This window comes from Gigantopelta aegis, chromosome 2, assembly GCF_016097555.1.
Source record: "Gigantopelta aegis isolate Gae_Host chromosome 2, Gae_host_genome, whole genome shotgun sequence".
Taxonomy (NCBI): domain Eukaryota; kingdom Metazoa; phylum Mollusca; class Gastropoda; order Neomphalida; family Peltospiridae; genus Gigantopelta; species Gigantopelta aegis.
In genome coordinates, this window is record NC_054700.1 from 12,940,993 (window position 1) to 12,965,515 (window position 24,523).

General features: G+C 39.9%; 2 protein-coding genes across 3 annotated transcripts; one reads left to right on the top strand and one right to left on the bottom strand.

The window, feature by feature from the left end:
- Positions 1 to 2,525: 2,525 nt before the first annotated feature.
- On the bottom strand, positions 2,526 to 8,188 carry LOC121376908 (39S ribosomal protein S30, mitochondrial-like). The gene is made up of 4 exons (XM_041504698.1): positions 7,400 to 8,188; positions 6,669 to 6,783; positions 4,533 to 4,706; positions 2,526 to 3,571 (listed from the first exon to the last, which is right to left on the bottom strand). The coding sequence occupies exons 1-4, from the start codon at positions 8,153 to 8,155 to the stop codon at positions 3,192 to 3,194; spliced, it is 1,425 nt and encodes a 474-aa protein (XP_041360632.1). The 5' UTR covers positions 8,156 to 8,188; the 3' UTR covers positions 2,526 to 3,191.
- A 1,331-nt stretch (positions 8,189 to 9,519) lies between these two features.
- On the top strand, positions 9,520 to 23,570 carry LOC121376914 (N-acetylgalactosamine kinase-like). 2 transcript variants are annotated; one of them, XM_041504721.1, is made up of 9 exons: positions 9,520 to 9,592; positions 13,177 to 13,265; positions 14,031 to 14,154; positions 14,453 to 14,690; positions 16,662 to 16,760; positions 17,410 to 17,562; positions 18,623 to 18,833; positions 19,103 to 19,304; positions 22,966 to 23,570. In XM_041504721.1, exons 1-9 carry the CDS (start codon positions 9,543 to 9,545, stop codon positions 23,033 to 23,035), a joined length of 1,236 nt encoding a protein of 411 aa, XP_041360655.1. In that variant the 5' UTR covers positions 9,520 to 9,542; the 3' UTR covers positions 23,036 to 23,570. The 2 variants fall into 2 exon arrangements, with proteins under 2 accessions (XP_041360655.1, XP_041360645.1); XM_041504711.1 differs by having other exon boundaries at positions 9,523 to 9,592; positions 22,961 to 23,570.
- Positions 23,571 to 24,523: the final 953 nt, after the last annotated feature.

Sequence of the window (24,523 nt, forward strand, 5' to 3'; positions counted from 1 at the left end):
ACAAAATAGTGTAAGTTAAAAGTACAATTATGAAAGGTGGCAATGAACTGAAATTGCAATAAGATAAGCTGTTACATTTGGGCCTATTGTGTATGAAGCTAAAACAATGTTCCGGCAAGTGTCCGTCGTCACACTGCTGCTATTTTTTTTACAGCCCTTTATACAAAATGTCAGCGTCACATCTAGTCAATTCCATTCACTCAGCTTAATCTTTGCTGGTCCGATCAACAATTCAGTCATTGTGAATTTCAACACGTCATTAACTGACAATTAATGTAAGCTTCATGACATGTACATTGCTGACGTCTCGTTGCTCATTGTGACATCATTTAAGTTTAGTAGATCACTTGCTGACCCAATTTGTAAAAAAATAATGTGTAGTAGGCCTGTCATACCATTTATATGAAACTCGCTTTCTCTCTTCAGATACCAAAATTGTTCACTCATTTCATAAAAATGGTATGACAGGCAAGCTCATTTAGTATTCTATATATACTCTTCAAAAGAAGAAACGCAAAACCACATTGTCGTAACATTTGGAGAATTGATTTAATTATTGAATGGTGAGTCCGATAATTACCAAATGTTGCAGGATTGTTCACAATTCACTCTAGTCCATTGTGAGTAAGTGATAGGACACACCACCAAGGTCAAGGTCATCTGGAGTCAATACCGGGTGTGGCCTCCGCGTGTGTTGACAACTGCCTGGCACCGCCTGCCCATTGAAGCAACCAGAGTACGGATGACGTCCCGGGGGATGGTGGCCCACTCGGCCTGCAAGGCTGCTGCCAGCTCGGGCAGGGTCTGGGGCTGTGGTTGTCGCTGTCGGAGGCGTCGGTCCAACTCGTCTCATAGATGCTCAATTGGGTTCAAATCCGGTGATATCGATGGCCAAGGAAGGACATTAATGTTGTTGTTCTGTAGGAAAGCCGTTGTGAGACGTGCTGTGTGAGGCCTGGCGTTGTCATGTTGGAACACTGCGTTGGCGTTGGCCATAACTGGAACGATGTGTGGCCGGAGGATCTGGTCAATGTAGCCCTGTGCATTCAGGTTGCCCTGCACGTGGACCAGGTCAGTTCTGCCAGTGTGTGAGATGGCTGCCCACACCATGACACTACCCCCGCCGAATCTGTCCACTTCCTGCATACAGTTTGCCGCATAACGTTCACCACGACGCCTATACACGCGACATCTTCCATCATGACATCGGAGCAGAAATCGGGACTCGTCACTGAACCACACCTGTCTCCATCGCAGTTAAGGCCATTGTCGATGAATCTGGCACCACTGCAGTCGGAGTCGACGGTGTTGTGGTGTTAAGATGACACCTCGAACTGGACGTCTGGCACGAATTCCTACCTCACGTAGGCGGTTCCGTACGGTCTGGTCGGATATCCTGCACAAACCTGGTATTGCTGCGGCTATGGAGGTGGCAGTAGTCAATCGTTCCCGAAGGTGGCGTACCCGGATGTAGCGGTCCTGCCCGGGGGTAGTGACCCGTGGTCGACCGGATCTAGGGAGGTCACGTGTTGATCCATGTTGCTGGTAACGGTCCCACAGTCTGGAGATGGTGCTTGGGGACACATGGAATGCCCTGGCAACGGCCGTTCTGGATTCGCCTGCGTCTAGTCAGCCGATGGCATTGTTTCTCTGCGGTTCACTGAGACGTGGCATGTCCTGGATTGTCAACTGTCGGCCAGATACAGAGGCCAGGCAAGCGAACACCCTGCACTTTTATACTGTCGGTGTTCATGTTGCACGTGCAGACAACGCACGTGCAGTGGTGACATGGTTTGCACGTGGCTGCGTTTTTGCGAATATTCACATTTTGGAACTTTATTGTACAGTAGCTGCGTTTTATCGAATGTAACCGTGGGAATGTGTTTGGGACATGCAATGACCTTATATTCACAAAGCATGAACCGGTAGGAAACATAAAATCGGAGTTATAACCCATTTGTACCCTTTTTTTGAAGAGTATATATTAAACCATTCTAATTTGGTAATAAAACACTAAACCAGATCTTTTGTGTGCCACATATGTGACTTATGTTCTTACCTTACCACTTGCTAAAGAGTTGGTACCTTCTCATCAAGCATCCTAGGTTTGTAGCAAACAACTGGTAGAGCAAAAGAAGTGTTTTATTTAACGACGCACTCAACATATTTTATTTACTGTTATAGGGTGTCAGACATATGGTTAAGGACCACACAGATATTGAGAGAGGAAACCCGCTGTTGCCACTTCATGAGCTACTCTTTTTCGATTAGCAGCAAGGGATCTTTTATATGCACCATCCCACAGACAGGGTAGTACATACCACAGCCTTTGATATACCAGTCGTGGTGCACTGGCTGGAACGAGAAATAGCCCAATGGGCCCACCGACGGGGATAGATCCCAGACCGATCGCGCATCGAGCGAGTGCTTTACCACTGGGCTACGTCCCACACCCTGGTAGAGCAGGTCACCCACAGACTACCATTAAAATTAGCAAAAAATAAATAAATAACAAAAGCACACGGTAAATTTTTGCGTTGTTATTGTTATATTTCAAAACAAAAAGGTTACATCCATGTTTTAAATCAACCTTTAATTTGCCATAATTACTGTAGTTTGAAAACGTCTTGATAAACTGATGTATACTTTCATAAAATGTCTTTGTCAAATGTCAGTCTAAACAGAACGAACGTTAATTTCACCCTGAGGGCTGATCCAGAATTTATCACAAGGAGAAAGATGAGACAGGACAGTACATACCATGGCCTTTGTTATACAAAAATTGCAGCAATGGTTGGAACAAGAAATGACCTTATCACATGGGTAAATTAAAAAGACTGCCACTGGATTGGATTGGATAACATATTAACATGCCTATATCCAATTAAGGTTCGAGCACGTTTTCACCGGCACAATCTCAGACTTCGCCAGTGACTGGGTCCAAGATAGAAGGGGGTGGGGGTAGAGATGGAAATGGCAATTAGTGAAAAAGTTAATAGAATAAGACTGTCACTAAATCATTAGTAATAGTAATTTATGCCTGCTGCATATGTATACATAAAATTAAAAAGATTGTGGTTGGTGCTTATACAAATATGTTGCCTCCTGCTCCTCTCTTCGACCCCCACATCCCCTACCCCTGTGATCAACTATGGATCAACCCTGACCTGAAGAGATAACGAAGAAAGAGACTAAACATAGGTCTCCTCCACCTCCTCAACTATCTCTTCTTGCTTCTCGCTCAAGTACTTGGTCTGTTCAATTAATCTGCTATCCCCAGCCGGCAGTGTCGGCCGGAGGTTAACTTCCCTTGCACGAGGTTTCAAGACGAACATTTTGACGATGTTTCTGAGTACATCGTCGTTGAAGCCCTTCACGGTGCCGTCCTCGACGACATCGTAGAGTTTCATCTGGTCAGTATGCCAGCACACGTTTCGTGTCGGGTTCGCGTCGTTGCTCTTCCACAGGTGCAGTGTGTTCAACTGGTAGGCGAAGAACGTGAAGTGCTGACCGTCGGTCAAGATGGTTTGAGTGGTCAGTGGGTAGGTCAAGTCCAGATAGGTGTTGAAGCCTTAAGAAAAATGAATGCATGAATGAAAGAAAGAAATATTTTATTTAACAATGCACTCAACACATTTTATTTATGGTTATATGGCGTCGGACATATGGTTAAGGACCACACAGATATTGAGAGAGGAAACCCACTGTCGCCACTTCATGGGCTACTCTTTTTCGATTAGCAGCAAGGGATCTTTTATATGCACCATCCCACAGACAGGGTAGTACATACCACTGCCTTTGATATACCAGTCGTGGTGCACTGGCTGGAACGAGAAATAGCCCAATGGGCCCACCAATGGGGATAGATCCCAGACCGACCGTGCATCAAGCGAGCGCTGTACCACTGGGCTACGTCCCACCCTGAATGAATGAAGTGTCAAGGCCATTCCACCAGAGAAAAACATCAGTAACTGGTTTGCTAAAGATTTACATGCATGTATAATTGCAACGAATAAAAATTCAAATAAATCAATATAATTGGTCTTGTCTTTTTAAAAATCTACTATTAATAAAGTTAAAGTTTGTTTTATTTAATAATTGATTTATTAATCATTGGCTATTGTATGTTAAACATTTGGTAATTTTGACATTTAGTCTTAGAGGAGAAACCCTCTATATTTTTCCATTAGTACAATGTAGCTAGGGATTTTTTATATGCAATGGGTAATAAATATTATATAAAACATACTACCATTTCGTATCATATTTATGTCCTTCGTGAAATAATTTTCATTGTCACTCGCTAAAGCCAGGGAATATTTTGTTTTCAAAATCTTGATTAGCAATATTTCTAGTCAAATGAACTAGTTTAATGTTTTAAAATTGTGTAGTGATCTCTGAAACTTGCATATAGCGAATTGCGACACAATCCTGAACAAAATGTTCCCTGAAAGCTTGTGGCAATTGAACATTACTTCACTCGGGATATAAAAATCATATGAAACAGAAGCTTGTTTAGAAGTATCACTCACCCTGTGTGTGGGCTTGAGCAACGAGCCAAACAAATGATGCACTGAGTCCAAGATTTTTCTCAAATTCCAGTTCATACTGTTTACTGTACTGGTGGTAGTCCACCTGTTGCTGGATTTGGTTGGTGAGTAACATGGAGAGCTGGCCAAACTCACACGGATCTCCCAACCAGTGGCCTGCAAAAAGAAATGTAAAGAAAGAAAAAGAAATGTTTTATTTAACGACGCACTCAACACATTTTATTTATGGTTATATGGCGTCAAGACATATGGTTAAGGACCACACAGATATTGAGAGAGAAAACTCGCTGTCGCCGCTTCATGGGCTACTCTTTTCGATTAGCAGCAAAGGATCTTTTATATGCACCATCCCACAGACAGGATAATACATACCACGCCTTTGTTTCACCAGTTGTGGAGCACTGGCTAGAACGAGAAATAGCCCAATGGATGCACCGACGGGGATTGATCCTGGACCGACCGCGCATCAAGCAGATGCTTTACCACTGGGCTACGTCCCGCCCCAGAAATGTAAAGATTCCTCAAACAAGATCTGGGTATCCTTGAAGGTTAACTTTATAATAAAACTATTAAATGTGAGTGTTGAATATGGTGTAAAGTTACTTTACTGTATACTTTGTATTCCCAATAACGAATAAACAAAAGTTAAAAGTTTGTTTTGTTTAACAACAACACTAGAGGATATTGATTAATCAATCATCAGCTATTAGATGTCAAATATTTGGTAACTGACAGTCTTGAGAGGAAACCCGCTACATTTTTCCATTAGTAGCAAGAGATATTTTATATGCACTTTCCTCACAGACAGGAAAGCACATTTCATTTCAACTTATTTTCATGCTTATATCAAATTAAGGTTCAAGCATGCTGTCCTGGGCACACACCTCAACTATCTGGGCTATCTGTCCAGGACAGTGGGTTAGTTGTTAGTGGCTAGTAAGAAAGAAGATGGTGTAGTGGTCTTACACCTACCCACTGAGTCATTAAAAATTGCTCTGGGTGGGAGCCGGTATTGGGCTGCGAACCCAGTACCTACCGCTTGCCCTGGACAAGTGGTTTGTGGTGCAGGACAAGTCGGCCATTCTACCACATTGTCTGACAGGACAAGTCAACTAAAAATCAATTTAAATGTTGTTAGACTCTTTGAAGAGACATTCTGGTGAGACAAGCACATTACAGATGGGACACGTAGAAATGGATGTGACAGTTAGTGTAGAACCATGTATCCATTAATACAAATTGACACAGATGTACTTAATGCTGTGGTTTTAGTTCCCACCGGTGCATATGTGTACATGCGGATGAGAATGTAGCTAAAATCCCATACAGTGAAATAACATAAGGCTGTCTGATGCATAACGTTGTCTGGCGTATGGAAGCAGATATGTTTTTGCCAATGTAGCAGTAGATAAGAAAATGTGTCCGAAAACATACAAATGGATTAAAAAAACCATACTGGAAACTGCAGAAATGGACACAAACAAAACAAGTCTGCATCCACACCTGCACAGGAGAACATGTAGCTTACTGTGTTGGTCATGCTTTTACATACACAGTGTTCGAGATTAACGGTATCCCGATATCCTGGGGATACCAGAATTTAACTTTGGATACCAGACTTCAAGAACCCAGTATCCCACCGGGATACCATATAATGTTGTTGTTTTATTTAATCCTGCGTTTTTATTTTTCGCTAAACAATGCAAGTCGTCATTTACTGGTGAAGTTAAGTAACAGTATTTTCAAGCTTGTACCCAGCCAAATGCTATGCCATAACAATATCTCCCCCAACTCGTACCCAGTCTAATGCTACATTAATAATTTCAGAAACACTTATAAATTACTGCTAAATATTAATTTATGTTAGTATTATTCAAAAATAGATTCCGTTTGATTGCAAATTTCACAAATTCCGCGATTGCGGGTTGCAACAGACTGGGAACGAAAACAGTGTCGTCCAAGTTTGTTACAATATTATTTATGAATTTCATTTAAGTGGGATACAAAATTCTCAGGTGGGATACCAGATTTTGAAATGTTAGTATCCAATTGGGATACTGCCCAAATTTTTTAATCTCGAACACTGCATACATAACTAAATTATAAACAGAAACTTACCAGCAACAACAGATGGCTTTTCTTTTCTCATTTGAACCTGGCCAATGACAGTCGGATGATACTTGAGGTTAGGTCCATCAACACTGCTGCACAATGGGTCATCAACTGGCACAAACTGAAAGAAAATGAACAGGTACAAGTATTTAGACCATCCACCTTAGTTAATGTATGTAAATATAAAACTATTTACCGGCAAGTAAAATACAGATATAGATGTATTGCCATTATTATGTCACAATAAACTTGATATCCTAAATGGGACTGAACACCACACAATAAAATGACAGACGTACCATACACCTACAAAGTAAACTGGGGGGGGGGGGGGGGGGGGGGGGGGGAGGAGTTGACCAACCGTTGGGGCAAGTTGGTAGGGGGTGAGCTAGTTTGGGGGCGAGTTGACCAGGATTCCATGTAATACACATGATTAAGTTTAATGTTGCAACCATGTGACATTTCTGTGTGCAACATACATGTACATGTACACATTATAATATACATGTATCCACTTTTTCTCACCAAAATTTCCATATATATAGTTTAGATAGCACTGAGCTACCTACTTTGAGTATATTAACAGGGCTTTAGATCTGTTATTTAGGCGTGCTTATTTTGGCCACACCCTTCACCGCCAATTTATGTCACTTCAAGAAATTCTTCAGGATTTGTATAATCATGATGATGCCATCTTTGTATATAATATATCCCAGTAAAACCAACTTTTTACTCACCTCTGGCAGTGGTTGTTCCACTCTGATTTGAAAATCAGCCACATATTTAGCTTGAAACCGACTGTCCTGCACCGTGACATATGTGGTTTTCGTCGGATGCATCACTCGTCGGTTTCTCTCAATTCCATGTCTGTCCCAGAATGCACTGACTCGTACACCTTCACCAATCTGGCAATTTGCTAAATGGTCACACCCATCACTTGTCATCTGTAAAATGGATCGGTTAATTGCATCCACGATGATGCGAGATCTCTGGTGGCTTTGTATCCAAGAACTGAATTTTGACAGATATACATTTCTTAGTATCTTGTCCTGTTCTAAGCATATGTATTCAATAAGCAATTCTTTGATTTTATTCACCAATAAATCCGTTTCTAAACTCGTGTAGATGTCAGGGAGGCCCTCCACCATGTGTGTTTTTGTGGCATACTGCTGAAACAGTAATTGTCTTGGGTAAACCTCAGGGACTTTAAAGAGCCACATCTTCATTTCCTTCGACGTGAGTTCGTCCATGCGTTGTTTTGGATCTGTTATCTCCGCAATCTTTGTCGTTTCGTCGTGCCAGTGCCAGGCGTATTTCCTGTCCATGTCTCCCCACTTTCCAGGTGGAAATTTGGGCTTCACTGGTGGATATTCGACTTCAGTGTTTTCCTCTAGTTGAACCTGAAGAGAGCTGCTGTTTCTGGACACACATAGCAATGCATTTTGGACATATCGCCCTATTTGCTTCGACCTACGACACATGGAGGCTGCCATTTTGTTTCATTAGTCTCGATATTACAAATTGTTTTACCAGCCGATAGAGTGCAAGACGAATAAAATACATTTAAGGTTCATAGGAGAGTTACCGTATTCTATCTCACAAGTAAACCAACCAAAAACAAACAAAATTAATGCTTACTTTGTGACTGTTGGGGCGTGACGTAGCTCAGTGGTGAAGCGCTCGCTCGATGCGCGGGCGGTCTGGGATCGACCCCCGTCGGTGGGCCCATTGGGCTATTTCTCGTTCCAGCCAGTGCACCACGACTGGCATATCAAAGGTCGTGGTATGTACTACCCTGCCTGTGGAATGGTGCATATAAAAGATCCCTTGCTGCTAATCGGAAGAGTAGCCCATGAAGTAGCGACAGTGGGTTTCCTCTCTCAATATCTGTGTGGTCCTTAACCATATGTCTGACGTCATATAACCGTAAATAAAATGTGTTGAGTGCGTCGTTAAATAAAACATTCCCTTGTGACTGTTCTGCTGGGGAGGGTTCACTTTCATTAATTAATTCTCTACCAGTCCCACTGGAGGGGACTATACGTTTCATCTCCGTCCTTTTGTCCCACATATGGTTTTCACAAGACAGATATATACTGAGCTGAAATTTGGGGTATAGCTTCATCATGTACTATTACAGATCAAGTTTAACTTTCATGACGATTTACCCATTTATGACGGAGTTACGGCCCTTGAACTTAGGAGATCTGAAAATATGTTTTCCGGACTGGGGTTTGTTTTTTTTCCCTCCAGAAGACCTTTCTATACTGAGCTGAAATTTTGTATCTATATAGGTTTATTACATACTGTTACAAACCAAGTTTGACTTTCATGGCGATTAACCCATTTTTAGCGGAGTTAAGGCCCTTGCAAGTAGAAGATTTGAAAATTTGTTTTCCCCGATGCAATGCTTGGAGATATCAAGATGAAATTTTGTATATAGCTATATTATTTGTATATCTTTACAGATCAAGTTCAACTACCTTTCATAGTGATTTATCCACTTTTTCGAGTTATGGCCCTTGAATTTAGAAGATACGAAACATTGTTGGGCCCGGTAGGGCACATACTTTGCTTTAGCAGTAGGCCTACGGTCAAAATGCTTGTTTTCCTACTTAAACCAGATTGACAGACACTGTACAGTTACAGACACTACAGAGTGTATTATTTTCAAATCCTTCTGCTACTTCACATTTCTTTTACTTTACAGAGTTTCTCCGTACATCTGACTTATAAACCTCAATAGAATGTAGAATTATTTTGACCAAGTCAAAAATTATTAGATGGTTACGGACACGTACGTACAGATTGAACAGGCTGAACTTGGCCCAAAGCTCATGCGGTATCACGTGATCAAAACATGTGACTTCACCGGCTGTGATGGATTATCCTCCCATTTGCAGTGTTGTCCCGACCTCATTAAAATCAAGGTAATATTAGCTGGTTATGCTGAGTGGCATTCTGTGATGACTACATATAGTGGAGTTTTAAGTCAATAGTATCTTCTTGCGGATGTTTTTAGTTAATGTTTCTACCGAGTCTGTAAAGTTAAAAGTAAACTGTACATAGATGGACCAGGCTATACCGTATTTGACATAAAAAAAATTATGAAGGCTGCGCGAACTACATCAACTAGATCAAGCCAACCGAGATTTCCCGTATTTAAAAGACTAGAATGTTTTATTTAACCTTTTGTCTAATGGATTAATTTTTTGACAAAAAACACGTTGAGTGGGTACATGTTTATACTTTTTACTTAAATGTTCATAGGCATCGGAAACTGGCCCCCCCCCCCCCCCAACTCTGAAACTGGGGAGGCAACAATATGCACAACATGAACTACCATTTAATAAGTGCCCCCCCCCCCCCCAGTTGCTGCCATCTTCTGATGCTTATGATGTTTGGAAAAATATCCACCCCGTCCCCTCCCCCCTCCACTAACCATAACCCCAACCCCTAACCCTAACCCTAATCTTAACTAAAAATAATAAGGGGGGGGGGGGGGAACCAGTGGATATTATACCGGCATTTATGGCCAGCTGTCCAGTATTTATGTCCATTATTCCCAATAACTGGTTTTCTGACCAGAATGTTTTTAAAAAAATAAACTAGGCCTACGATTCATATCCCAATATTTGATCATTTTCGTTGTTGGTAAAACAATCAAATTTATTATAAAATTAGCTGTCACAATCAGCTATCGATCTATTAAAATGACTGAGATGTGCCGTCATTGTTGTCAAGTGAAAATACTTGCCGAAAACCACTTTGTAAACTCAAAATTCCAAAGTATTTTACACTGAAAAATCAAAATTTAAAGACACGGGAAGCTGAGTTGTATTCTGTTTCCTGTTAATAAATCGATTCTGGTGAGTGTCGTGTGCAAAATGGTGGGAAATATGAATTGGGGAATGCACTGTATACAGTGTACAGTATTTCCACTGGCATGATGTCGGGCAAGATATCTCGCTTGCATTTAACTACGGTTATGTATGGACCACACAGATAATTGGAGAGGAAACCCGCTGTTGCCACTCCATTGGCTAATGATTGATTATTCCGAATTGAGCATAGAATATTCATTTAATGTGTCAGGCATAGCGGAAGCAAGTAGACACTGGAGGGGGGCTGATTGAGATCAAGGGCACAAAGCAAAGTTTCTAAGGGGTTCGGGGTTATGCTCCCCCTTAAAATTTAGAAAACTAGATGTCCTGAAATGCAATTTCTTGCATTCTACAAGTAAAATTAATCTCTTTTCAATAACCTGTGTGTGCCTTGCAATACTCTTAGATTAGCAGCAAGAATTCTTTTATATGCATTATCTCGCATACAGAATAGTACATACCATGGCCTTTGTTACATCAGTTGTGGAGCATTGGCTGGAATGAGAAATAGCCTAATAGGCCCACTGCATGTAGCCCGAGTACTCTGCCGTTAGAGTCATATGGACATTTGGACGGTTATGATCACTCTCTCAGCCAGTAAAAACACGAAATTGCTGCCTACAACCAAGCAGGCTTATATTCTTGCTCTTAATACAACAATAATCCTATGTCTGATGTCAAATACCATTACACTGATCATTTTAGAGTTTGCGGATAACATATAGTTGACATATTAATCACTAATTTACATGGGAGGTGGGACGTAGCCCAGTGGTATAGCGCTCGCTCAATGCGTGGTCTGTGTGGGTTTGATCCCGGTCAGATGGTGCATATAAAAGATCCCTTGCTGCTAATCGAAGAGAGTAGCCCATGAAGTGGCGACAGCGGGTTTCCTTTCTCAATATCTGTGTGGTCCTTAACCATATGTCTGATGCCATATAACCGTAAATAAAATGTGTTGAGTGCATCATTAAATAAAACATGTCTTTCTTTCTTTCTTTCTTTCACATGGTCATGATGGGTTACGGATCCAGTATCTTTTAATAGAGGGAACCCAAAATGATATTTAATGGGTCCTTGACATGTAGACAGGATATTGTGTATTCTGTAATATATATATATTGTTTAACCAAAAATGGGGGGGGGGGGGACCTGGGTCCTTTGGGCCCCTGCCTGAAAATGCGCTTGGCCATTCAAATATTTTACAATATGGATTCCATATAAATTCACATACTAAGGGGAGCTAACAATTACTTCCCTTCAGCTGGTCTCAGGAGAGTGATGGGTAGCAACCGGCCTCAGTGATGTCGTGGTTAATCCATTGGACAGATAACTTAATATATGGCTGGTTGGTACATGGTTCGCAGCCCGGTACCGGCTCCCACCCACACCAACTTTTAATGATTCAGTGGGTAGGTGTAAGACCACTACACTTTCATCTCTTTTACTAACAAATAACTCACTGTCCTGGACAAACAGTCCAGATAGCTGAGGTGTGTGCCCAGGACAGCGTGCTTGAACCTTAATTGGATATAAGCACAAAAATAAGTTGAAATGAAATGGAATGGAGAGTGAGAATGATAGCTCAGCTCTTGAAACGGTGATACAGTAAATAGGGAGTACAGTAGTGAAAACATGAATTACAGGGTCCAATAGTAGGACTGTGAAGGCGACAGACATGATAACAGGCACAGGCCTCTGAAAATTGTGAAAGCAATCGTTTTGTTTGCAGCGCAAATCTATTGATACCATATATAAATTCACATACTAAGGGGAGCTAACAATTACTTCCCTTGAGCTGGTGTCAGGAGAGTGATGGGTAGCAGCTGGCCTCGGTGGTGTCATGGTTAGGCCATCGGACATAAGACTGGTAGGTACAGGGTTCGCAGCACGGTACCAGCTCCCACCCAGAGCGAGTTATAATGACTCGATGGGTAGGTGTAAGACACTACACCTTCTTTTCTCTCACTAACCACTAACAACTGACCCACTGTCCTGGACAGACAGCCCAGATAACTGAGGTGTGTGCCCAGGACAGCGTGCTTGAACCTTAATTGGATTATAAGCACGAAAATAAGTTAAAATAAAATGAAATGTAAGTGCAAAATTTGGAGCACCATTTACTTGGATATAACAGGTTACCGCTATGCAAAAAGGAAATGGGTTACCTGGACTTAATTCTGCATAACCATTAGATGGGTCATGCAGATTTTCAATTCTCAGATTCCTGCAGGAATGTTAAAGTGATGGGTGTGATAGCGCCTACCAGGGTTTCTACCAGAGGGTAAAACGGATATGCATGGTGCCATACCCAAAATTGTTTGCAGATTTTATTTGTTTTAAGTTAACCGTTTGACAAAATTAATTACTCTTTATCATTACTATATGATTTTCTCAGCCATAACCCTATACGTAACCCATTTTCGTTCTGGGGGAGGTCCCCCATATACTCCGTTGACTGTGGTTGCATTCAATTCCATATAGCGCCATACCCAAAAATGTCTTTCTGGCAGAAACACTGCCTACTAAGTGTGACCCTGGCCACACTGGCACAAGCTCTGATGGTCTCAATTAAAGCATGCTTCTAAGGACAAATGTTGATGAAATAAAAACAATCTGTTTTGTTTTAGATATGACAAGATCAGGGATGCATTTAAGACACGGTTTGGTGATGATCCAAGTTTTTTTGCCAAAGCTCCTGGCCGAGTTAACTTAATAGGTGAGTTAATGTGGTGCAATTGATACTTCTAAGGTTATTCATAATGAAATATTTTGCATTGCATGTACGATAGTATCCATTTACGATAATGCCTACAGACTCCTGGAAAAATGTAAAAAAGTCCTGGAAAATGAACCAAAATGGTGCCTAAAAGTCCTGGAAAATGAAAATGTTTTAAGTTCTTAAAATGTATCATACATGAACGGAGGGAGGGAGGGAGGGAGGGAGGGCCTCCACGAGTCCAAAATATTGGGACTCAAGTATTATACATCTTGATTCCAGCACTGAACGTGAATGCCAAATCATGTCATTGTATTGCATTTAGAAACCGGTTGATACGTTCAGTATTGTGACGGACGGACGGCCAGATTAAAAAAGAGAAACTAGCAGATAATCATATAATTATTATATAACTTATATCACTGATTAGTTACTGCTGAAATAGTTGCTCTACATTGTCTCACTTGTACGGGTACTTGAGTCCTGTGAATGAACTTGAGTCTTTGCTAGACTCGACCTGTACCCAAGTACTCGAGTACTCGTTGAGACCCTAGATGGATGGATGGATGGATGGATGGATGGATGGATGGATGGATGGGATGGGATGGGATGGGATGGGATGGGATGGGATGGGATTTAAATTAATGATTGAATTAATATATATATATATATTATCATAGACATCATCAGGAGTTGGGAAGCTTGATTAAGAGAGTTGTGATTTATGTGCATGTTACTGAAATGTTGAATTGTTTTGTATTCCAGGGGAACACATCGACTACTGTGGTTATGCCGTCCTTCCAATGGCCATTGAACAGGATGTCGTGTTTGCAGTGCGACCCAATGACTCAGAGAAAATAACACTCACCAACACTGACCCGGAATTTCAGTAAAATAGTTGATAATATTTTGTAATGATGTCTTTAATTAATTGTATACGGTGCATATAAAATATCCCTTGCTGCTAATCGAAAAGAGTAGCCCATGAAGTGGCGACAGCGGGTTTCCTCTCTCTTAATATCTGTGTGGTCCTTAACCATATAACTGTAAATAAAATGTGTTAAATAAAAACATTTCCTTCCTTGCTACAGAGCTAACATTTTAATTTTTACACTAATATGTGAGACACACATTGGCTATGAAAACCTGGTCATTTTATTACCTAACGACTGTAATAACTATTTCAGAGATTTCGAGTGCAGTATAAATGACATCAGCATCGACAAGTCGAACCCGAAGTGGTACTACTATGCACTGTGTGGTGTGAAGGGCGTGTTGGAGCACTGCGGGGAAGAACATCCCAGGGGTTTTAGCTGTACGGTGGACGGGACAGTACCTCGCAGTGCCGGTCTCTCTAGCTCCAGTGCCTTGGTCTGCTGTGCAGCAATCAGCATGATCCACGCTAATGGATGGAAGCTAACCAAGGTGCTCTTTACTCAGGGTTTGGTTTAAGCAGGGGATGGAAGCTAACCAAGGTGCTCTTTAATCGGGGGTTGATTTAAGCAGGGGATGGAAGCTAACCAAGGTGCTCTGTACTCAGGGGTTTATTTAAGCAGGGGATGGAAGTTATTTTAAGCAAGGTGCTCTTTACTCAGGGGTTGATTTCAGCAGGGATGTTCTTTACTTGGGGGTTGATTTAAGCATGGATGTTCTTTACTTGGGGGTTGATTTAAGCAGGGGATGGAAGCTAATCAAGGTGGTCTTTACTCACAGGTTGATTTAAGCAGGGGATGTTCTTTACATGGTTGATTTAAGCAGAGGATGGAAGCTAACCAAAGTTCTCTTTACTCAGGGGTTGATTTAAGCAGGGGATGGAATCTAACCAAGGTGCTCTTTACTCAGGGGTTTTGATTTAAACGGGATGGAAGCTAACCAAGGTGCTCTTTACTCAGGGGTTGATTTAAGCAGGGGATGGAAGTTAAGCAAGGTGCTCTTTACTCAGGGGTTGATTTAAGCAGGGGATGGAATCTAACCAAGGTGCTCTTTAGTCAGGGGTTGATTTAAGCAGGGGATGGAAGATTTTCAAACAGTATTGTTATTTATAAACACGTTTGCAAGTTGAGAACAAGAGACGGAGCTGCGTCATAGCTGTGAAGTACTTATCACTGATGACTAAGTTAGTTGTTAATGTGGATAAAAAATAGTTTTGGTTGGTTGTTGTTGCCTAACAGTTGTAACATCAAAGCTTATAGTGAAGCACTGATTATAATAACTTATAAAAAATTATAGTTTTTTTCTTTCCCGAGGGAAAGATAATTTTTCTTTCTCTACTTCTATCTGCCCATATGGATAATAAACGGAGGATTCGTCACAAGTATTTTTTGATATGGACAATATCAACCGAGTCTATGTTAATCGGTATTTGTCGAAGCTCTGCCAGGAAAAATACCGATTAACTAGACGAGGTTGATATTTTACATATTAAAAAACGCAAGTATTGAATTCTGTTTAACCTATAACACTTCTAAAATAACATTTTAATAAAAAATTAGTCGGTCACAGTACTAAAGTCGCCGCCATCATCACGATTAGCACAAATTAGTTTGACGTCACACATTTTAAATCTTTGAAAACGTTATGCTTAGGTATACAGGTCTTGTAAGCAAATGACCCATCCACAGCAACACATTACGTACCTAGAGACCTTGCAAATTTGCATACCATTATTCACTGGGTTAATACACTAAATTATCACATGGGTTTATGACATGGATATCATGGATAAGTTATAGATAGAATAAAGGGTTTTATCTTTGTTGACTGAAATCTGCCACATTACTGTTAATGAAAGTTAAACATTAAATTGAATTAGAAATCTGATTCTGAGACCCATGTCTCGCACTGTTTCTCACTTCCTAGTATTTGCTTCCAGAATAAAATTTGAGAAGTAAATAATATTGTTTTCCATTCCTAAGAATTAATTTTTACAAGATCAGGATGATTTAGATAAATGAGGATTATTGTACGAGCTTGTGTGTCATACTGATTTTATGAAACGATTGTCAGGATTTTCCTTTTACCTTAGTGAGTTTCGTAAAATCAGTACAACTCTCACACGAGTGTAATAATTTCTTTATTATCCATATTATTATTGTTGTTTTCTTTATGAATAACAAGACCCAACTCAAAATGTTTCAGCCACTACTAGAAGGAGACGACGAAATGACGTCATATTTCAACTGCCCAGTTTGAGCTAGGACTGGAGAAGCAACGTCATGTTATGACTTCACTTCCCAAAATTACATCATTACACTTGTTATTACACGTGTGCTTCATATGATTATTATTAACTCAGTTATGTTGAACTATATGGATAATAATATATGTTAAGTCACAAGGTTATGCTGACTGTAGACACATGATATTTATTGTCCAACATTTACATTCTGTTTGCAGAAGGAGTTGTCTAATGTCTGTGCATACTGTGAACACTACATTGGCACGGAGGGTGGAGGAATGGACCAAGCTATCTGCTTCATGGCTCAGGAAGGAAAGGTAGGCTCAATAGGTATCCATAAAGTACATATGAAGGCTGGTAGGTTCTGGGTTCGCAGCCCGGTACCGGCTCCCACCCAGAGCTATTTTTAACAAGTCAATGGGTAGGTTTAAAACCACTACACCCTCTTTTTCTCTCACTAACAACCAATTTCATTTCCCCTTTTCTCTGTACAGTGAAATACATGTGGGTGTTTTGATCCCTCATCTCATTTTAATTTGCACAAAAAAAATGTGTTAAAAAGAAACAAAATAATTGCTTTGATGGCATTCATCCAAAAAATATAGTGTACTGAATTACAATTACCGGTACTTAAAGGCACCAGTTACAGATGGCTGACCTAATTAATGACCCAACAAAGTACACAATGTATTATCTTAAAATATATGTTTGAAAAAAATTTGATTTCTGCACTTATTGTGAAAGAGTTTCAAAATTTTTAATTGATGACAGGGTGACAGGGAATCCCTTCCACTATGATTTAATTAAAACGTCTTGGATGATACAAAAGTGAGGTTTGGTATTTCAAATAAATGTAAGATTCATTTATAATCCATATTTAGAGAAATAAAAATAAAATAAGGATATTAAATCTGTTACCGATTGCTTTTCAATGCATTGTATAATCTAAGCATGAATTGTTTTCAGGCAAAACTGATCGAATTCAACCCCTTGAAATCGACAGATGTACAGTTACCCGAGGGTGCTGTGTTTGTGATCAGTAACAGCTGTGTGGAGCTAAACAAGGCCGCCACATCTGATTTCAACATCCGAGTTGTGGAAGGAAGAATTGCCTCACAGGTAATTATATGCTTCTTACATTCACTGTGCAGCCATTGAAATTGGGGCGGGATGAAGTACTTCAAAGGCCGTGGTATGTGCTATCCTGTCTGGGGGATGACGCATATAAAATAACCCTTGCTGCTAATCGAAAAGAGTCGACTATGAAGTGGCGACAGCAGGTTTCCTCTCTCAGTATATATGTGGTCCAAGACCATATGGCTGACGCCATATAATCGTAAATAAAATGTGTTGAGTGCATCGTTAAATAAAATATTTCCTTCCATTGAAATAGGCTAAACCATGTAGAGTTGTTTTTTTCAGTGTTTTTTTATCCCACTGTCCCCTTTCTTTCTCTCTTTTGAATTCCATCTATTTTCTTCCCGAACTGGCAGCTCCTCTTTTTATCTTTCAACTTCTTTTGCTATCCACTTCCACATCCCAGTCCTTGTCTTTCCAACTGCAAATGGTGCTTGTCTCATGTGTCTCTCCATGCCACACATCTGCCAGTTTCCATCAGCTTTTAGCTGTGGGCATAGTCTGGCCACTTCGGAGAGTGTTCAGTAGTTACTTCTATCATTGTTAAGTGACACTTGTGACCTACAATACTCCCCTACTACTGGCGGTTGTTAGTTAGTGCCATATTGTCTTAAAGAGGAAACCCGCTTCATTTTTTCCATTAATAGCAAGGTTACGGAGAGGGTATATCATACCATGGCCGTTGATATACCAGTCATGTGCACTGGCTGGAACGAAAAATAGCTCAGTGGGCCCACCGATGGGGATCGATCTCAAACTGACCGTGCATCAAGTGAGGGCTTTTACCACTGGGCTACATCCCCCCCCTGAGCATGTTCCAGTCCAATTACACAGTGAAACTCCTCTAAACCGGACACCCTTGAGACCAATAAAAAATGTCTCGTATTAAGAGGGATCCAGTTTAGAGAGGTTAAGTTCTGTACTGGTTTTTAAAAAGGGACACATACTGTAAAACGTCCGGTTTTGAATGAATTCCGGTTTACAGAGGTGTCCCATCTTGAGAGGTTTCATTGTAGCTGATAAAAAATTCACTGTATTTCAGATTATCGCCAAGGCAAAAGGCTTGGACTGGCAAAGTCTGAAGAGACTTGGTGATCTGCAGAAGAAGCTTGGCGTGGACTTGACAAACATGACGAACATAGTGAAGTCTGAGCTGCACGTTGAACCGTACAGTAAGAAGGAAGTTTGTCAGATACTGGACGTTACTCCAGAGGAGCTCGCTAAGACGACACTGAGTGCCAACACTCTTACAGGCAAATATTACATGGTCTTGTTTACACAGTATACACTCAAACGGTTCATAAATGATGAAAGTTTGTTGATAAAATAGTCTTTATATTACTTGTTTCACCAAAAATAATTATAATAAATATGCAAATATAGTTATGTACAACATACAATTCTACAATACAAATCATAGAAATAAACATTTTGCTTTACCTTTGCAATGACACGAAATCTTATTTTGTTGTTGTTTATGATCACAGTGTCATTAAACGTCAATATTAATTTTCTTTTTCAGTCGAATCATTCAAACTGTACCAGCGCGCCCTGCACGTGTTCGAAGAGGCTCACCGAGTCTGGGAATTCAAACGACTTGGTGAGGAGCAAGCACCCGATGTGCTGAAGAAACTAGGTCAGCTAATGAGCGACAGCCACACGAGTTGTCGAGACCTGTACGAGTGTAGTCACCCCGATTTAGACCAGCTCGTTAACATCTGTATGTAAGTACATGCAGTGTAATATAATATATAGAGATTATTATATGAGCTTGTGTGTCATACTGATTTTACGAAACGAGTGTCAGGATTTTTCTATTGCCCGAGCGAGAGCGAAGGTAATACATGAATCCTGACACGAGTTTCGTAAAATCAGTACGACTCAAATGCGAGTGTAATAATTTCTTTATTATCCATATTATTACTGTTGTTTTCTTTATGAATAACAAGACCCAATGTTTCAGCCATAACTAGAAGGAGACGAAATGACGTCATATTTCAAATGCACAGTCTGAACTAGGATTGGAGAAGCAACGTCATGGTATAACGTCGCTTTCCAAAATTATGTCATTACACTTGTTATTACATGTGGCTTCGTATGATCATTATTAACTCAGTTATGTTGAACCATGTGGATAATAATAATAGTTATTACCAATATGGTTAAAAATATCTTGGTACATGATTATCAAAATGATACGTCCCACTAGAACACCAAGTGGGACGTAACTCTTCATGACATCATCGATTGACGCATTATCACCTTATAGGAACATCAACCAAACAAGTTGAGTGATATAAAAAGAAAGAAAGAAAGACATGTTTTATGTAACGATGCACTCAATACATTTTATTTACCGTTATATGGTGTCAGACATACATGTATAGTTAAGGACAACACAGATATTGAGAGAGGAAACCTGCTGCCGCCACTTCATGGGCTACTCTTTTCGATTAGCAGCAAGGGATCTTTTATATGCACCAGCCCTCAGACAGGATAGTACATACCAAGGCCTTTGATATACCATTCGTGGTGCACTGGCTGGAACAAGAAATAGCCCAATGGGCCCACTGACTGGGATCGATTCCACACCGACCGCACATCAAGCGAACGATGTACCACTGGGCTACGCCTCACCCCTTGAGTGATGTAAATTAAGATCGATTATGTGCAAGATTCAAAGATTGCTAATAATTTTAAAATGTTAATTAGTAGTTGATAATACATTTTTAGTTGGTTAGTAACTGTTGCTATTCAAATTTAGGAGTTTAAACGTAGTAGGAGCTGTCATATCGGGAAAAAATGGCATGCATTTCAAAGGAAAGGGGGAAGTAGGATAAAATGAAAGTACGAGCAGGACATTAACAAAAAACTAAAAAATATTATTGACATTTCAGCAAGTTTTGAATTGGCTGTTCGGTGTGTTAACACAGAGAAATAAGCAGAATTTTCCACTAGTCCACCAGACAAGTACATCTAGAAATCTGCTTGTCCACCAATAGTTTTACTTGTCCAAATAAGTGGTTTGTTTTATTCAAGTACAAGGACTGTTTTTGATTGTTCAAAGTAAAAATGCATTGGACATTTTTACTTGTCCACTAGACAAACATTGAGTTATATTTTGCTGGTCTGAGCAGATTTGCACAAATACTTATTTCGACCACTGCTTAACATAATGTAATTTTGACGCATGGTCTACAAAATGAGAGAATAAAGAGAGAGAAAGAGAGAGAGAGTGAGAGAGATCTTACAACAGGAGTTTAGCTGGTCACGAGGATAGTGAGCTTAAAATTCCATCTGAAAAACCTAGTAGCAGTTATTTTAAATCTTACTTTGTTTTGTTCTCAAAAGGAAATCAACATAAAGCATAGTTTGACTTGTGTTTTTGATGTTATTTAAGAGAAAATGACCAGCTTTATGCGACTTCTTTTGGGACTAATTGTTGTATCCAAAAAACCATCAACAAGATTTTAAATATGATTTTGTTGTTTTTCTAAATTGTGATATGCCTTGATGCAGGAGGGAGGGAAGTAGCCCAGTGATAAAGCACCTGCTGGTGGGTCATTGCTGGTGGTGGGTCATTGGGTTGTTACTCATTTAGCCAGTGCTCCACTACTAGAATAACAATGGCTGTGGTATGTACTAACCTATCTGTGGGATGATGCATATAAAAGATTTCTTGCTGCTAATCGAAAAGAGTAGCTCGTGAAGTGGTGACAGCGGGTTTCCTCTATATATATCTGTGTGGTTCTTAACCATATGTCTGAAGCCATATAACCGTAAATAAAATGTCTTGTTTACGTCGTTAAATAAACATATTTCCACTACTAGGATAACAAAGGCTGTGGCATGTACTATCCTGTCTGTGGGATGGTATAAATAGAATATCCCTTGCTACTAATAAATAAAAACATTAGCTCATAGAGTGGTGACAGTGGGTTTCTTTTCTACTATGTGGTTTCTAACCCGATTCCAACACCATATAATTACATTTCTGTTATCTTCTTTACAATTTAACGTCATCCCATTGGTCCAGCCATAGCAATGTAAGTTTATTCATTTCTCGATGAACGTAAAAATAACGTTGTCAGGGAACGTCGTATCTGATGACGGCACTTTATATTGGTACTTTGTATTACTGAGCATTATTGTTTAAGAACCAAAAAATAATTCAAAATAAAATATGAACTTTTAGCAGACCTCTCAAGTCTTACGGTTTTGCCGTGAGACTCACAGTTTTTTCTGCAAAATCTCATGGTAAGCTGCGAAAATCTCACGTTTCCTTTTTTTTGAAAATCTCACAGTTTTTCTCTTGCAATAAAAATCCATTGTAGTTAAATAATATCTGGGCCCATGTTTTCAAAGCAATCTTGGCCTAGAAAATCGTAAAATCATCGTAAGTTATGACGTCACTATGGCGTGTGATGTAGTGACGCCACACTCTACGATGGTTTTACGATTTCGTAGCGCTAAGATAGCTTCAAAAATATGAGCCCTGTTCTTGCTCAGTCGAGTTCTCGGCCAGTCCGGCTAGAAATAACAAACAAAGTGAGAGGACTGGACACGACAGTCCATATTTAGAAGATCAATGCCAAATAATGTTATCGGTACCAGTCTCTCGCATTCTCGTTGAGAGTTTGCACGCATGACATAGAAATGAAAATTCCCTGATGTCACCTGTCAAATATTGTTTTCTACACAAAAGAACGGCCACTTTATTTTGCTTAGCACTTGATTATGTATGAATAGGTCAATCTCCACGTTTTTACTGAAATCTCCAAGTTTTTGGCCTTCACTATCCAAGTTTTCAGTGCCTCGAGGTTGAGAGGTCTCTTTTAGGGTCATTATTACTAAGTATGTTTCAAATTTAATTATAAGTATTGTTGGGTTGGTTTTTTTTACGTTCATCTGGGTATGAAAAAAAATTAAAATCTGCAAACTTATGTGAGAATGACTTCACTGATTCACACAGTTTGCCGATGATTTTTTATGTTCATACTGCGATAAATGTAAAAGAAATAACAGACAATCCCTAAATAACAGACGATCCCTAAATAACAGACGATCCATAAATAACAGACGATCCCTAAATAACAGACGATCCCTAAATAACAGACGATCCCTAAATAAGATATGAAGTTTTAGTGTCATTATTACTAAGTATGTTTCAAATTTAATTATAAGTTTTGTCCATTTCTTTTACATTCATCTGGATATGAAAAAAACGACTTCACCAATTCACACAGTATACGGATGATTTTTGTTTGTTCATACTCTCCAATGGACGTAAAAGAAATAACAGACAACCCTTAAATTTAACTGTAAATAAAAATTATATTTATTAAATAAAACATTTCTTTGTTTCTTTCCTCCGTTTCAGGAAGGCTGGTGCCCTCGGGTCCAGATTGACAGGAGCTGGCTGGGGTGGATGTGCGGTGTCGATGGTTCCAACTGAAGATGTCGAGTTGTTCCTCTCAACCGTGCGAGATCAGTTCTATCGGACACGCCCAGACCGCGCTGCCATGGTAACCTCATCACTGTTTGCCACGCGGCCAGCAGGTGGAGCTGCAGTATTTGTGGTGTGAAGTAGTCAAGACACATTGTGTAAATATTTACTAGTCAGAAACAGTGGAAACAAACTCAGGGCAGTGCATTTGGCCAAAAATACCTGACAAACGTTTACTGGAATATATATTTTTAAAAATTTAATTACAACATCATTGGGACTAAAATTAATTATGAAATATTGATGAGGGATAAATAGGTTTATTGTTGGTGATTGAATTGCTTGTGGTGTTGGATATTCACATTTTTGCAAATGATCTCCTTTTGTATTTGAATGATTTTATAGACATGATTTTTTTTCACAGCATCTAATGACGGCTGGGTTAATTATCGCCTTGATTGTTTGTTTTTTTGCGATATATTGCAATATGTGTGATATGCATTACATTTTATATTTCTACTTAAATAAACAACATAGCCAACAAGGCTTGTTCATTCATTTCAACTTAATTTCGTGCTTACATCCAATTAAGGTTCAAGCATGCTGTCCTTCACACATAGCTTAGCTATCTGAGCAGTCTGTCCAGGACAGTGAGTTAGTGGTTTGTTGTTAGTTGTTAGTAAGAGAGAAGTTGGTGTAGTGGCCTTACACATTGTGTCGTTAAAACTTGCTCCAGGCTGGGAGCCGTTACCGGTCTGCGAACCCAGTACCTACCAGCCTTATGTCCGATGGCTTAACCACAACACCATCGAAGCTAGCCCAAGACTTAGATATACAGCACATTAATTGATGTCGGAAACAGTTGACAGGAAACTGAGTAAACTATCCGGCATCAAGCTGTTTCTGGAAACGACTGCAAGTTTGGACTACACAGTTCGGACCAAACTGTTAGGATACAACATTCCTCTCCCTCACATTGTTTGTCCCCAGGATATAACATTTCTCCCCTTTCACACTGTTTGTCCCCAGGATATAACATTCCTCCCCTTTCACACTGTTTGTCCCCAGGATCAGGAGGATACAACATTTTCCCCTCAAACTGTCCCCAGTCTATGACCATATCTTGCATCACAGTTTGTCCCATTAAATTCGTCGCAAACTGTTTGTCCCCAGGATAAACATTCTTGGGATGGTGGTGTTGCATACTATGACTAGGTCAAACTGTTTGACCCCACTTTTCCTCCGGTCTCACACTGTTTGTCATAACAGTAAATCCTTGTCTCAGGATCATATTTTTATATAACAACAGGACAAAAGTTGTCCAAACAACAAACTGTTTGCGTCCAGGTCACTGTTCCATTGCAAATATTTCACATGATTAGAATTTAATCATACCCATAACATAATCATTAATATCTATGGTTTTCCATCACACTCCTGAAACACAAGTTTCATAAAATCGGTACGATTCACATATGAGTGTAATAAATTCATTAT